The 14,224-nt window shown below is 45.7% G+C and overlaps 1 protein-coding gene across 2 annotated transcripts in view; it reads left to right on the top strand.

The window, feature by feature from the left end:
* Ttll11 (tubulin tyrosine ligase like 11) overlaps positions 1–14,224 on the top strand; it is a 234,034-nt gene that overhangs the window by 38,926 nt on the left and 180,884 nt on the right. For both annotated transcript variants that reach the window (XM_057755098.1, XM_057755097.1), the window contains exons 2-3: positions 1,960–2,056; positions 6,330–6,463. In XM_057755098.1, the coding sequence (XP_057611081.1) occupies positions 1,960–2,056; positions 6,330–6,463 (231 nt within the window). The remainder of the gene's footprint in view (positions 1–1,959; positions 2,057–6,329; positions 6,464–14,224) is intronic.

The raw sequence follows: 14,224 nt of genomic DNA, 5'->3' as shown, positions 1-14,224 counted from the left end.
AATCAATAAAAAAATTAAAAGGAAGTGAAACCAGATGCCCTTGTCTTGTTCTCAATCTTAGAAGCTAAGGCTTCAGCTTTCTGCTGTTGAGTATGTTCAAGCTCTGAGTGAGGGGCTTTGAAATTGTCCTGCTCTGTGTTCCTAGCTATGGAGAACATGGAGCATGATCATTACTGGAAAAATGTAGTTTTTTTTTAACTTAAAGAACTAAAAGTATTTGTTTTTATTCTTTTCTTTGTTTGTGCTTTGTTTGTTTATTTGCTTTTTTTCCCCATAAGACCAGGTCTTACTTCTTTATCCCAGGTTGGCCTCAGGTTCATGACAGCCCTCCCACCTTAGTCACTCTGTCTCATTGTGAATTGTAGGCCGATGGCATGGTTGTGACGTGCCATCAGCAGCGCAGCAAGGAGCCGGTGTTGGTCACTAATGATGGCAATAAAGTCACTCCAATTAGGGTCCAGTTGCTTGTACAGTTTGCTTTTTAGAGCCCCCATCATGTTGTCTTTGCCTTTCTAGATTAGACTTAACAGCTGGAAGAAGGCAGCATATGTCCCAACTCTTAATATTTATGGCTGCTGAATAATACTTGCCACCCATTGGAAGCAAAGAAAATGAACAAAAAGCTATAAATTGTGCATACAAGTTGTTCGCGCCTGCACTTGTAATAGCATATGCCTCACTGTGGCCCAACGTGGAAGCCATGTAGCTGACGTACAGGGCTGGGGGCTGCTGGCCTCGGTTTTCACTTGGGATGGCTGGAAGCATCCTTACTGCCATTTCATTAGTCATGCCATGTGATTCCATCAGGATGGAGCCCTCAACTCACAGCAGATAGAAATTCTGATGAAGTGTAGTCTCAACATGGGAACATGAAATGGTTTTATTTAAGTATAGCCATCTCTCTTTGTTTGGACTTTTAGCAAGCAAGTTCTGAGTGTGAGCTAGCCAGTCTTCACACTCCGTTAACAAGGTCACCTGAGTCACATTTTAAAGAACTGCTTTCACAGAGGCAGAATTTGCTAGTGGCATTACGGTGGCGGAATGTGGCAGAAAGACAGACCTTTTGGTCTGTGAGGGGGTTTCTATTGAAAATAGGTGCAGCCCTAGAGCGTGTACAAAAGAGGCACTTAGAACAACCCAGGACTGTGTTGCAGGATCCAAGGGCAGGTGGGGCAGCCAGGCTGGAGAGAACAACAGGCCCGATGATCCAGGGTCTCTGTCTCCCTCTTTCTCTCGTGGCTGACCCTGCTCTCAGCAGACCGGCTGCCCCCTCCCGCACTCGGTCATCTAGAGCTGCCTCAGTCTGTCTTTTCATTGCTCTGGCGCCAGGGGCCAGTAAAGGTTGCCTGGCATCGCTGACTTCCAAATTCCTGGAAGGCAGACACTCATTAGGTCATTCTGAGTTGGGTGACCATGCCCTGGCTCATTCATTTATGAATTCAAAACATGTGCAGCAAGGCCCAGGGACTGTCTCCGCAGCCAAGGATGCGGCCCAGGGACTGTCTCCGCAGCCAAGGATGCCTCTTGTGGTGTGGGGAGTTGTGTGAGACACGTGGGAAAAGGAGAGAGGAACAGACTGTCTGTTTTGTGGGGCCCGGTTGAGGGTTGCCAGTTTCAGAGAACTTAGGATTTGGGTTGTTTTGTCCTAGGTTTAAACCTGGACACCCCCCCTCACCCATACTCACACCAGCTCTGCATGAACTAGGGCGTATTAAATGACTCCTTTTTGGCCTTAAGTTTTTAATCAGTGAAATGGGAACAATCCTTTAGAAGGCAGTCATGAGGCTTGTTAAAGCAAACAGAGCTTGCCACTGCTGCTCTGAGCCATGCGGCCCGTGGGAGCCATTTCCTTACTTGCCTTGAAGATTTACCTGGCGTCAGGTGTTTGTAAACCCTGAGCCCCAGTGTGGCTGCTGTGCTCTTATTCTCACTACCAATCACATTTCCCTCTTTTTCTAGTTCCCATTTGGCCGGCGCTTGCCTTGTGACATCTACTGGCACGGAGTTTCATTTCGCGACAGTGACATACTCTCCGGTCAAGTGAACAAATTTCCAGGTATCTGCTGTTATTGTTGGTCTTTAGAAGTATCTCTAGGTTCAGAATACAGTCTTCTTCCACAAGAACATGACAATGCTTTCAGATCATGAGGACTCTTAATTGAGTCTGCCCATGCTCTGCCTGGCTGCTGTTGCCATGGAGAAGTCCCCAGGAAATCATGACAACTAACACACCTGAGGCTTGGAAGATGTAGACTGGCCTTCCCAGGTTAAAGACCTGCTTTCTGTGGGTCAGGTGCTTGCTGTGCACGCCTGAGGACTGGAGTTCAAATGCCCACCTGTACCCAGCCCCCTGGGGCAGAGACAAAGGATGCTTAGGGAAAGCGGCTAGCCAGGTTAGTAGAATGGGCACACTGCAGGTTCAGTGGCCGAAGTGAACTGAGGTGGGGAGTGAGGGAAGAAGGTACCAGATGTTAACCTCTGGCCCTCTGCACACATGTTCACCAGCACACACATAGGTGAACACGCACAAAATGAACGAACGTGGTTTGAACTTGTTGAGTTAGAGATCCAGCACAGGAGTCCAGTGATGGGCTACAGAGTCTACAGGAAGAAGTACAGCCTTCCTTGAGCGGGGAGCCAGGTCAGACATTACAGTTGAAGGTACCATTAGAGTGAGCTCTCCTAGTCCCCACTCTAAGTGCCATAGGCTGCAGGCAGCCTCTAGACTTACCCTGCAACCAGGACATGGTGGCAGGAAATGGTTAAGATCACCTCCGTGTGTGGGGCCCAGCCTCCGTGTGTGGGGCCCAGCCTCCATGTGTGTGGGGCCCAGCCTCCGTGTGTGTGGCCCAGCCTCCGTGTGTGGGGCCCAGCCTCTGTGTGTGTCTACTTCTTTTCTGTCTCTCAAACCCTTACCTCCATCTCCTCTATAATCACTATTCCTGACGGCGTGTGATGACAGAGGCGAGGGTTAGCGGGGCTACTTGGGAAAGAGGGAGTGTTTTGTTGAGCTTCCAGATACAGGCCTCACATTATTTTTGTTTCTGCATTGTATTGTAAATATTATATCCTATTATAATATAATAAATAATTTTAAAGGACAAAAAATCACCCAAGTTCCATCCCTTGTTTATATTTTTCTCTCAAAGTTTGATTTATTTTTTATTTTATATACATGAGCCTTTTGCCTGTATGTATGTGTGTGTGTGTGTGTGTGTGTATATATATATATGTATATGTATATGTATATGTATATGTACAATGTGCATGCAGTGCCTGTGAAGGCCAGAAGAGGGCATCAGATCCGTGGAACTGGAAGAGCAGCCAGTGCTCTTCACCCTGAGTTGTCTCTCCAGCCAGAATTTCTCAGGCTTTAGCTTTGGTCACTGTTTTTATAGTGCAGCCTCAGTGCAGCTGCCATAGCAGACTGCCTTCTGCTAGTGTCTTGTCTTTCGAACTTGTATTGAAGGGAGAACCAGTTTGCCCTTTTTTTAGTATCCTGTCCCATATCTTCAAGAAAAGGCCTCTCAGCTAGCCAGATATGGTGGCTCATGCTTGTAATCTCAGCACTGGGAGACTGAGACAGAAAAATAGCCATTCATTGGAGGTCAGCCCAGGCAACACAACGAGCTGCAGGCTAGCCCAAGACATGGAATGAGACCCTCTCTCAAGACCAAAAGAAACAACGAAAACACCCTTCTCAGAAAACCCAACATCCATATACATATTTACACACTGGCTAGTTTTGTCACGCTCATGGGGGTTTAACTCAGACATTCAAGGCTGCTAACATAGGCAGTACTTGGTTCACTGGGACGGGGATAGGGTAGGAAGCACAACATGGCCGCCAGCCAGTATGGAGCATTTATCTTTAGTAAAGTATTTGCAAAAGTCCCAGGGACTTGTTTCTGTATCACATCTGTCCTGGCTTCCATGGCCACTGGAGCCAGTATCTCTGTGCATCTGAGGACCCTGCAAGGCTCACATCCAGGCACCAGGGTCACCACTCCTGCAGCTTACAGTCTGAGTTTGTGTTAACCGTGTGCTCTGCCCTTTGCCAACACAGCAGACATCCCACCTTTATCGGTTTTGAGGGGAACAGAGCTGGAAGTTATCCCAAGGTCGAATTTGTTCTCAGAGAGGAGAAAGGGTTTGTGAGAGCGAGAGAGCCTTGCAGCCAGGGTCTGTGCACACCGCTCTAATGGGCTTGCTACTGGTTTGTTTGTTTTTCTTTTTTTTCTTTTTTTCTGTCTTGCTGCTCACAAAAAGACTACTTTTTTTTTTTTTAAAGTGGGGAGAACTTCTTGAGGTCATGGGGAAACAATTTGCACGTTTGCACGCAAACAACACTGCACAGGCAGAGTTCTGGCACACGACTCACAGTCACCTGTGAGCCTGCCGCTGCCTTTCCTTTCCACTCCCGTCTCCCCTGATGGCTGCAAGTGAGAGAGTAGCCAAGGGCCAACATCGGCAAATAAGGAGGTAAAAGTACTCCTGAAGGACTAGCTTTATGCAAGAATGCTTGTTCCAAAGAGAGGAGCGTGCTCCATCATATATCCACCCTGCCCATGACGGGAACACGCAGCAGTTGTCTGGGCAGACACAGCAGCCTTGGGAACCTGCCAGCAGGGAGTGGCTCCGCACCCTCCGCCTTGTCAACAGCCAGCCAAGGCCGCGGGTAACTCCACCAGAGCTGATGGACTTCTGGCTCCTGGCGTGGCTGGGCTTTTCTCCTGCCTCACACATATCCCATTACTCTAAAAAGCACACTTCCCACACAGGTGTATCCTTTAGTTCTGGTGGACGCTCCGGGAGAGAATATGCTAGAAATCCAGCATAAACCTGCATCTTCCAGACACTCCTAGCGGAATTTATCTGTCTGTGTCGCTGCATTTGATGTTATTTGCTTTTCTATGGGTAATTTTCTTTGTTCAAAATGCATTTATATCATAGATAATGTATTAATATTTTTGTTAAAACATTTAGAAAGGTCTTTGCTTTGGTTTTTTGTTTTGTTTTTGTTTTTGAAACAAAATCAGGGCTTTCCGGGTAGCCCTGGATGGCCTCAGTCTGGCTGGCCTCAAACTTGCTGTGATCTTCCTGCCTCTGCCTCCTGAGTGCTGGGAATCCAGAGGTGTGCCACCACACCTGACCCTGTCTTTGCTTTAAGAAAGTCCAAAGGTGCCATTTCCTAGCTGACAGGCAGCAGTTTTCTACCGGGTTTCAGGGTCTGAGAGGCAAGGTGGCACATGGCAGTCAGGGGCTCCCCTGTCGGTGGGAGCGGCAGGTGATCAGGTGGCAAGCGCTGGTTCAGGGATGAGTGAGTCTTAGTCAAAGTGCTGTGCTGGAGAGAGCAAGCGCAACCGAGGCTGCGGGCTGGGGGAGATTCTGGAGGAAGCCCCACTGGAAACCCCACTCAGCCGTGTGTGGCTCAGGTGGCCACTACGTCACAAGGAGCAACAGATAAGTTACCAACGCAGAGATGAGAAAAACACATAAAGCCCTCAGCTGTAGAATTCAGCCAAACTTAGCAGAGGGAAACCGTCATGGATCAGCCACTGCAAGTCTCGATGGGTTCTAGAGCCAGGGAGGCTCTCAAGTGAGGAGAGGTTGTTTTCAGGACAGAGGCAAAGCTTGGAGCCTCTGGAGCCTGGAGTCTGAGGGGTGTGGAGACTGCAGGGCCTTTGGGGAGGGGGTGTGTGCTGGAGCTTTGGGGGTCTGAAGTCTTCAGAGCATGGAGCCTGTGGGCCTTGTTGAATGAAAAACAGAAACAAAATGGAAAAGATATGGCTGCTCCTAGGGCCGGTGGAGGAGAAGGCTGAATGTGGATAAAAGGGAGAGAGTAGCCAGAGGCACGGACATGGGGAGAGTCCAGAGTGAACTTGATCAGACCGAGCTGGGCCGTGTGGGAGGGGGAAGAGGTAAGGGCATGTGTGTTTCTATTTTATGCCTTTAGTCATCATGGAAGATTGAAACAAAGCGACCTAATTAAGTTTCTCATGATGTCACCAGAGTCCACTAGGGTAGAAGGATCGTGAAGTAGTGTGCGTTGGCATGTGATAGAGAGGGGCTCAGCATCAAGTGTGAGGTAGAACTTTATTACCCGCAAAGACGACAAAGGATAATCTCAGACTCAAGGCTCAAATGGAGGCAAAACTCGCACTCCCATTTTACAGTGAAGGGAGATAAATGGACCAATTCTCCTTACATTGGTAGATCCTCCTAATCCGCAAGTCTCTGCGCCTGAGAACATGACCGTGGTGGGCAGGAGCTTTAAACGTCTCTGGTGGCCTACCCTGGTCGAGCCTCACGGCTTCTCTTCTCTTCAGGCATGACGGAGATGGTGCGTAAAATCACCCTGAGCAGAGCGTTGAGGATCATGCAGAACCTGTTTCCGGACGAGTACAACTTCTACCCTCGCTCGTGGATTCTGCCTGAAGAGTTCCAGCTCTTTGTCACTGAGGTAGATGGCATGCCAGCCTGTGGCCTCGAATAATTGTGCTTGTGACTGCAACTGTATCCTGGGAGCTGGGTCAAAGGGGCACCAGAAAGTTGAGCAACTTGCTTGCCCTCCGTGAGTGTTGGCAGCCATGGAGGCAGCTTGTGGAGTGGACAGGCAGGGCGTCAGGGAGGTAAATTGAAGTGACACGTACTAGGGCAGGATGGTGGAGTTGGGGAACCTGCAAACCAGGAAGACTGAGCAGGTGTGGGCCCACAAGTGGAATGGGCCATGGAAAGGGGCCTTGGGGGTGGGCTTCCCAGCCACCAGCACAGTTGGCTGCTCAAAGACCAGCATGCAGGCCTAACAACGTGACATGGGAAGCTTTTTATGTGTCCACTTTTAAGCTTGTGCCAGAAGATGCTCCAGAGTCTTGGCTACCGGTTTGAAACAGCTGTGGTGGGGAAATGGGACTCAGAACCAAACCTTTGACAAGTTCTGCAGAGCATGCTATACTCACAAGCTACAGGGTAACAGCCACAGACCTTGGTCTCCAGGGACAGGTCAGCTACATTAGCGGTTTTACTGTCTGGGCATTGTGCTCGCAGTTTGACACGATTCCTTTAACACTAAAGTAATTTTATGCCATCGGTTTTATGAATTATCCCCCTTTATGGATGAGAAGACCTAGGCTTTGAGAAATTATGGAGTCTGATCAAGAAGTATGATTTAGCTCTAGAGCCAACACCGAAGCCTAGAGACAGTTTGAATGCCCCGTCATTGTTTTGGGGTCTAATATAAAAATCTAGAATTTGAAATAAGATTAAGATTTACCAAACACACAGATAGCTTGCTTGCCAGTAGTGGTGGCACACACCTTTAACTCCAGCACTTGGGAGACAGAGGCAGGTGGATCTCTGTGAGTTCGAGGCCAGCCTGGTCTATAAAGTAAGTTCCAGTACAGCCAGGACTGCACAGAGAAACCCTGTCTTGGGAAAAAGAAAGAGAGGGGAAGCGGGAGAAAAAGAAAGAAGAAAGAAAGGAAAGGAAAACGAAAACCTCAGCTTGCTCATTTTTAAAGATAAGCATGGGGTCTAGAAGCTCAGCGGTAGAGACCTTGCCCTGTGTGAGACCCTGGGTACGGTCTCCAGCATTGGCATGGATGGATGGATGGATGGATGGATGGATGGATGGATGGATGGATGGATGGATGACAGACATGTATTTACTGAGTCAGGTGTATTGATTATGTGTAAATTTTGCCTCAATAAAGGTAACTTTTAAAGCAGCTACCAGCACTTCCGCTTTCGCCCATGGCTCTGCTCACTCTCCCTTCTGGTCTCCTCGACTCTGTTTGGTGGTTAAGCGGGTGGAGCTAGCACTCCATCCAGCACATTGAGGATCTAGTGAGATGAGCGTGCCCACCATCCGTCCCCAGAAGCCCTCATGTGTGTCCCTGTGTTCAGGTCTCTTGTCCTCAACCCTGCCGCTGGACAGAGAAGCAAATAAACCAGGAGTGCTTGGAGGCTTCCACGTGTGTTGGGTGGCCTTGTATGTGCATTGCTGACAGTGTTCCGTTAGATGACTGTACCGTTGTGTGTTTATCCATCCTGCATTTGGGGCACTGGGTTTATTTCCAGATCGGGGATGAGGTAAAAGCTGCCCAGACTGTTAAGCTGTAGGTTTGTAGATGCCTGTGCTCTTGGGACTCTTGGGGTCATGTGACCTTGTGAGTTACTGGCTTCCTCACTGACAGTTCTCAAGCAGCAGGTCCCCGTGTCCCACCAGCAGTGACAACTTTCTGTTATATACATGACATTGTGATGTTCTGATGGCTCTTTCTAGTACTTTTTTTTCCTGAGATGGGTCTTGCTAGAAATATACGCGTGGGCCACTATGCTCAGATTTTGTTCTTCCCTTTTCATGTACTTTCTGATATTTAAGGACTTGTTCTTGTTGTTCTTTCTGTCCTCCTCCTTCTTCTGAGACAGGGTATCATTATGTAGCCCAGGCTTTCCTGAATTCGCTTGTAGACCAGGCTGGCCTTGAGCTCACAGAGATCCACCTGTCTCTGCCTCCTCAGTGCCAGGACTAAGGTGTAGTCCACCATGCCTGGCAATAGATCCAAATATTGAAAATTATTACTATTGAGTGTGTGTGTGTGTGTGTGTGTGTGTGAGAGAGAGAGAGAGAGAGAGAGAGAGAGGAGAGTGTGTGTAAACATAAGTGTAGTAGATATGCGTGTTACACAACCTGCCCCAATCAGGTCTGGCCACCTCTCCTCTCCTCAATAAGCCAATTAAAAGAGACAAATCAAAAATTGAAAGCAGAAAAAAAAGCCCTGACATTTATTCAGTGTGGCCCCATTGGGGAGGGCAGAGAAATTCAGCAAACCCCTCAAGGTCCTGAAGTGGGAGCAGAGTTTAAGTAACCAGCCTACGATGCGCAAAGTCAGCGGCTGCTCAGAGTGCGGTCTCACCCACCACTGAGCCCGTGGGCAGCTGGGGCTGCGCTGCTGTGGGCTGGGTCTTTCATTTCCCAGAATGAGCTTCTTGGGGAAATTCTGCTCTTTGGTGGTCCATTGTTTGAACAGTCGGTCAGATGGAGTGAGCTGTCTGTTCTGAGGGTCTTCATTTCTACCAGGCCTGTGACAATGGCGAGCACCTGGCCAGCAGAGCTGGCTCCTTCTCTCCGCCTTGCTCTGAGACATGGTCTCTATTGTACTGTTTCCTCCACAGTCTCCCTGTGCTCTGCTCTGAATAACTCTCAGAGAGTTTCCTAGTTTCCATTTTATTTTCGCTCACAGCCTTCTCGGCTTTTCTTTGAGAATTCTGTTTCTCATGGGCTATTTATAAATGTATTACTTAGTTTTACAATTATTTTGATATTTTCTAAATACTTTCTGTTAATGATTTCAATTTTATTTTATTAATGTTGAAAATTATATTCTTTATTATCTCAAGCTCTTTAATTTTTATAAAACATGATTAAAATTTTTATTCCATTTATTTTTGTTTGTGTCGGTGTTGGGCACTCACATGCCACAGTGTGTGTGACGGGCAGAGGACAATGCTCTTTGGGAATAGGTTCTCTCTTCCTGCTGTGTGGGTCCTAGGAGTGAACCCAAGCTTCTAGGCTTACAGCAGGTGCCTTCTGCTGCTGCTCCCTCAGTCCTTTAAAATGTACTGACTGTTTCCTTGTGGCCCATATGTTGTCTTGGTGAACATTTCATATGTACTTGAAGTTATTTGTGTTCTGTCCTGGCTGATGTAGCATTCTGTAAATGTCAGGTCCAGTTAGTTCTCCATAGTGTTCTATCTTTGTTTACTGGTTTACTGCCAGATACTGAAATTTCCAACTACAGTTGTAATTGTATTTCTTCCTTTGCATGTGTTTTGAAATGTTCTTTTAATGATCATACTCCTTTATAAAATGATTTCTTTGTCCCCAAGTGTGCTTTCTGTGATACTGACAGGCACCCTCCAACTTGTATTGGCTTAGTATTTCCATGATACACTTTTCTATTCTTTTACTTCCAAACTATCCATGTTTAAAAGAGTACTTTTTGTTGAGAGCCTGTATATAGATTATTGTCTTTTAGCCTGCTTGATAGTCTGTGCCTTTTAATTATTGTATGTAATCCATTTACACTTAGTGTGCAATATTGCCTTGGAATTTGGGTCTGGACTTTTGTTAATTATCTTCTATTTGTCTTGTTTAGATTAATTGAATTAAAAGTTTGCTTTGACTGGGTTTTGATCCTACTGCACATAATGGCTTTGTGGGAGCCTAGGCTGTTTGGATGTTCACCTTAATAGACCTGGAAGGAGGTGGGAGGTCCTTGGACTCCCCACAGGGCAGGGAACCCTGACTGCTCTTAGAGCTGATAAGAGAGGGGGAGTTGATTGGGGGAGGGGGAGGGATATGGGAGGTGGTGGGGGGGGAGAGACAGACATCTTTAATAAATAAATAAATTAATAAAACAGAAAGAAAAAAAAGAAAAAAAGTTTGCTTTGTCACTTCTTTAGGTTTATTAAACATATCCATTTAAAAATGTTTCTAGTTTTTATCCTAATCCTATAGTTCAAGGTTTGCTTACCATATTCCTAAGAAAATCCAAACAGCTTAAAAACAGCACAGGCCTGTTTCTATCCTCAACCTACATGCTTTTACAACATATTTTACTCTAATTCTATACATATCATTATTTTTTATGCTTCAGAAAGTTATCTGCTTTGTCTTGTTTGTCTCACAAAGTCTGGACTGGCCTCAAACTCACCACCACCCTCCCCCACTCTCCCATCCCCACTGAAATCATAGGTATGTACCTCCAGGCCAATGGAAAGTTGCTTTTTTAAATTTATTGATTTCTATTGACCTCTACATTTTTCTCTGCTCCCCTCCATGCCTCTCCCCTCCCCTTCAAACCTCTCCCATGGTCCCCATGCTCCCAGTTTACTCAGGAGATTGTCTTTTTCTCCTTCCCATATAAATTAAATCCACATATGTCTCTCTTAGGGTCCTCATTGTTGTCTAGGTTCTCTGCGATTGTGAATTATAGGCTGGTTTTCTTTGCTTTATGTTTAAAAACCACTTATGAGTGAGTACATATGATAATCGTCTTTCTAGGTTTGGTACCTCACTCAAAATGATGTTTTCTAGCTCCATCCATTTGCCTGCAAATTCAAGATGTTGTTATTTTTTTCTGCTGTGTAGTACTTCATTGTGTAAATGTACCACATTTTCCTTATCCATTCTTTAGTCGAGGGGCATTTAGGTTGTTTCCAGGTTCTGGCTATGACAAACAATGCTGCTATGAACATAGTTGAGTACATGTCCTTGTGGCATGATTGAGCCTTTTGGATAGATACCCAAAAGTGGTGTTGTTGGGTCTTGAGGAAGGTGGTTTCCTAATTTTCTGAGAAATCACCACACTGACACCCAAAGGGGTGGTACTAGCTTGCGTTCCCACCAGCAATGCAGAAGTGTTCCCTTTTCCCCACAACCTCTCCAGCATAAGTTGTCATCAGTGTTTTTGATCTTGGCCATTCTTATAGGTGTAAGATGGGATCTCAGAGTTGTTTTGATTTGCATTTCTCTTATGACTAAGGATGTTGAGCATTTCCTTAAGTGTCTTTCAACTATTTTAGATTCCTCTGTTGAGAGTTCTTTGTTTGGGTCTGTACTCCATTTTTTTAAATTGGATTATTTGTTCTTTTAAAGACCACTTTCTTGAGTTCTTTGTGTATTTTGGAGATCAGACCTTTGTCTGATGTGGGGTTGGTGGAAGATCTTTTTCTATTCTGTAGGCTGCCTTTTTTTCTTGTTGACTGTGTCCTTTGCTTTACAGAAGCTTTTGAAAGTTGCTTATTTTAAAGAAACGGAAAACAAATACATTTAGTTCTGGCACCACATCTACTTACCCCCCAGCGCTGTGAGTTCTTCCTTTAGGTCTAGGCTCCCTCTACTTTTATTGTTATTTGACCTGCAAGATTCCATTAGCAAACTTTTTCTTTTTCTTCTTCTTTTTTTTTAATAGTGGAAAATTCCCTCAGGACTTCTCTAAAACTGTATTTTTCACTCAGTTTCTAAAGTATTTTGAAATGATTTTAGACTCATAAGATATTATGAAGTTAGTATAAAGTGTGTTTTTCTACCCACTTCTTGTAACCTCCCCAGTGTGCATTGTACAGAGCCACTGAAGCTGGGAATGACCCCTGATGGACTGTGAAGCAATATGCTAAGTCGTCCTCTGGAGTGGGGTCTAGCCTGAGACCCTTATTGGTTTGGTCATAATTTCCTTCTGGCCCCCCTCATGCTCTCAGAGTTCCTCAGTATTTGATGTCATGACCTTGACTTTCTGAGCAGTATTAACAGTTTTTATTGTTTCAGAAGGAACTTCAATTTGATTTTATCTGATTTCTCTCACAGTCTAATTTAGATTACACATTTTTTTTTACCAAAAAAAAAAAAAAAACACAAAAAAAGATACTGTAACCTCGGTTTAGCGTACCAAGAGGTATCATATTCCTGGTGGTATTGGTTAAATTAGTTATTACAACATCTTCTATATTTCTCTACTGTAGAGTGGTTATTTTAATCTTTGTAGTCACTGCGTGTCTTGCAGGGAGATGGGTCCTTTTAGACAACATGGATGCCTCTTTGCATCACAATTCCGTCCCATTTGAGACTTTTGTCAGTTTCTGTATCTCCTGCCCCAAATACCACTGGGAGTTGGAATGAGAGTGTTCAATCGTTTCTTTTTCTTTTTTTCTTTTTTGCCCCAATACAGGGTTTCTCTGCAGCTTTTGAGCCTGTCCTGGAACTAGCTCTTGTAGACCAGGCTGGTCTCGAACTCACAGAGATCCGCCTGCCTCTGCCTCCCGAGTGCTGGGATTAAAGGTGTTCAGTCTTTGTATCATTTGAGTAGAACGGGTCTCTGAAGAAGGACACTGAGTCTCCCGACCCATGGGCGTGAGTCATGCCTCCTTTAACCAAGGTCGTCTTTAACTTTCTTCGCGTGCCTTTGAGAACGACACAGACAGACATCCTCCCTGTTTTGTTGTTTGTAGTTTTTTGCTTATATTATTTCTGATGTAAGGTGTGTTGTCACCTTTGTCTCTCTTCACTATGACGAGTTCATCTCTGAGCCCGCCTTTCTCCTGCTATTGACTCTGAGCCCCTGGATTGCGATGTGCGTTCCTTCTCTGGTGCCGTTCTCCCTCCTGCCGTCCCATTTGTGGAATAGCTGACCTGTTGCTTCTTCAGATGCATTTCCCTGTCTCTCTTGTTTGGCATGTCCATCCCACACACATGAGATCATTCGAAGGTGTTCCACAGTTTGCTGATGTCCCATTCACTTAAGGGAATTCTGGGATACTGGGCTGGGGAGATGGCTCAGCGGTAATGCTGCTTGCCACCAAACATGTCAGACCTGAGTTTGATCTCTGAGACTCACATGTGGAAAAAGAAATTCAACTCCTCCAAATTGACCTCTGCCCTTCATATGTATATGTGCCCCCCAACACACAGACACACCCACACAGACACACACAGAGACACACGTACAGACACATAGAGACACACACACAGACACACACACAATAGACAGACACACACAGAGACACACAGACACAGACACACATAGACACATACAGAGACACAGACAGACACAGACACACAGACACACACACAGACACACATACAGGTACACATAGACATACAGACACAGACACACAGACACACACACATAGACACAGACACACACACAGACACACTCACAGAGACACATACAGACACAGACACACACACAGAGATACACACAGACATATACAGAGACACATACAGACACAGACACATACACAGACACGTACAGAGACACATACAGACACAGACACACACACAGAAACACAGACACCAGACTCAGACACACACAAACACACATACAGACACACATACAGGTACACAGACACACACAGACACATACAGAAACACATACAGACACACGCACACAGGCACACACACACAGACACATACAGACACAGATTCATACAGAGACACATACACATACAGACACACACAGAGACACATACAGAGACACATACAGACACACACAAAAAGACACACACATAAATGCAATAAAAATTTTCTCAGATGTGGGGTGTAGGAAATTTTAATCTGAGTTTTGGAGAGTGTTGTATTCCTACACAAATTCTTAAACTTTGCTACATGATCCAGTTAAGTGTCTTCGAAATAGATTGCGGGTTTTCTTTCTAGAGAAACGCT

This window comes from Chionomys nivalis, chromosome 22, assembly GCF_950005125.1.
Source record: "Chionomys nivalis chromosome 22, mChiNiv1.1, whole genome shotgun sequence".
NCBI classification, from domain to species: domain Eukaryota; kingdom Metazoa; phylum Chordata; class Mammalia; order Rodentia; family Cricetidae; genus Chionomys; species Chionomys nivalis.
This window is presented reverse-complemented; position numbering and strand designations above follow the sequence as displayed.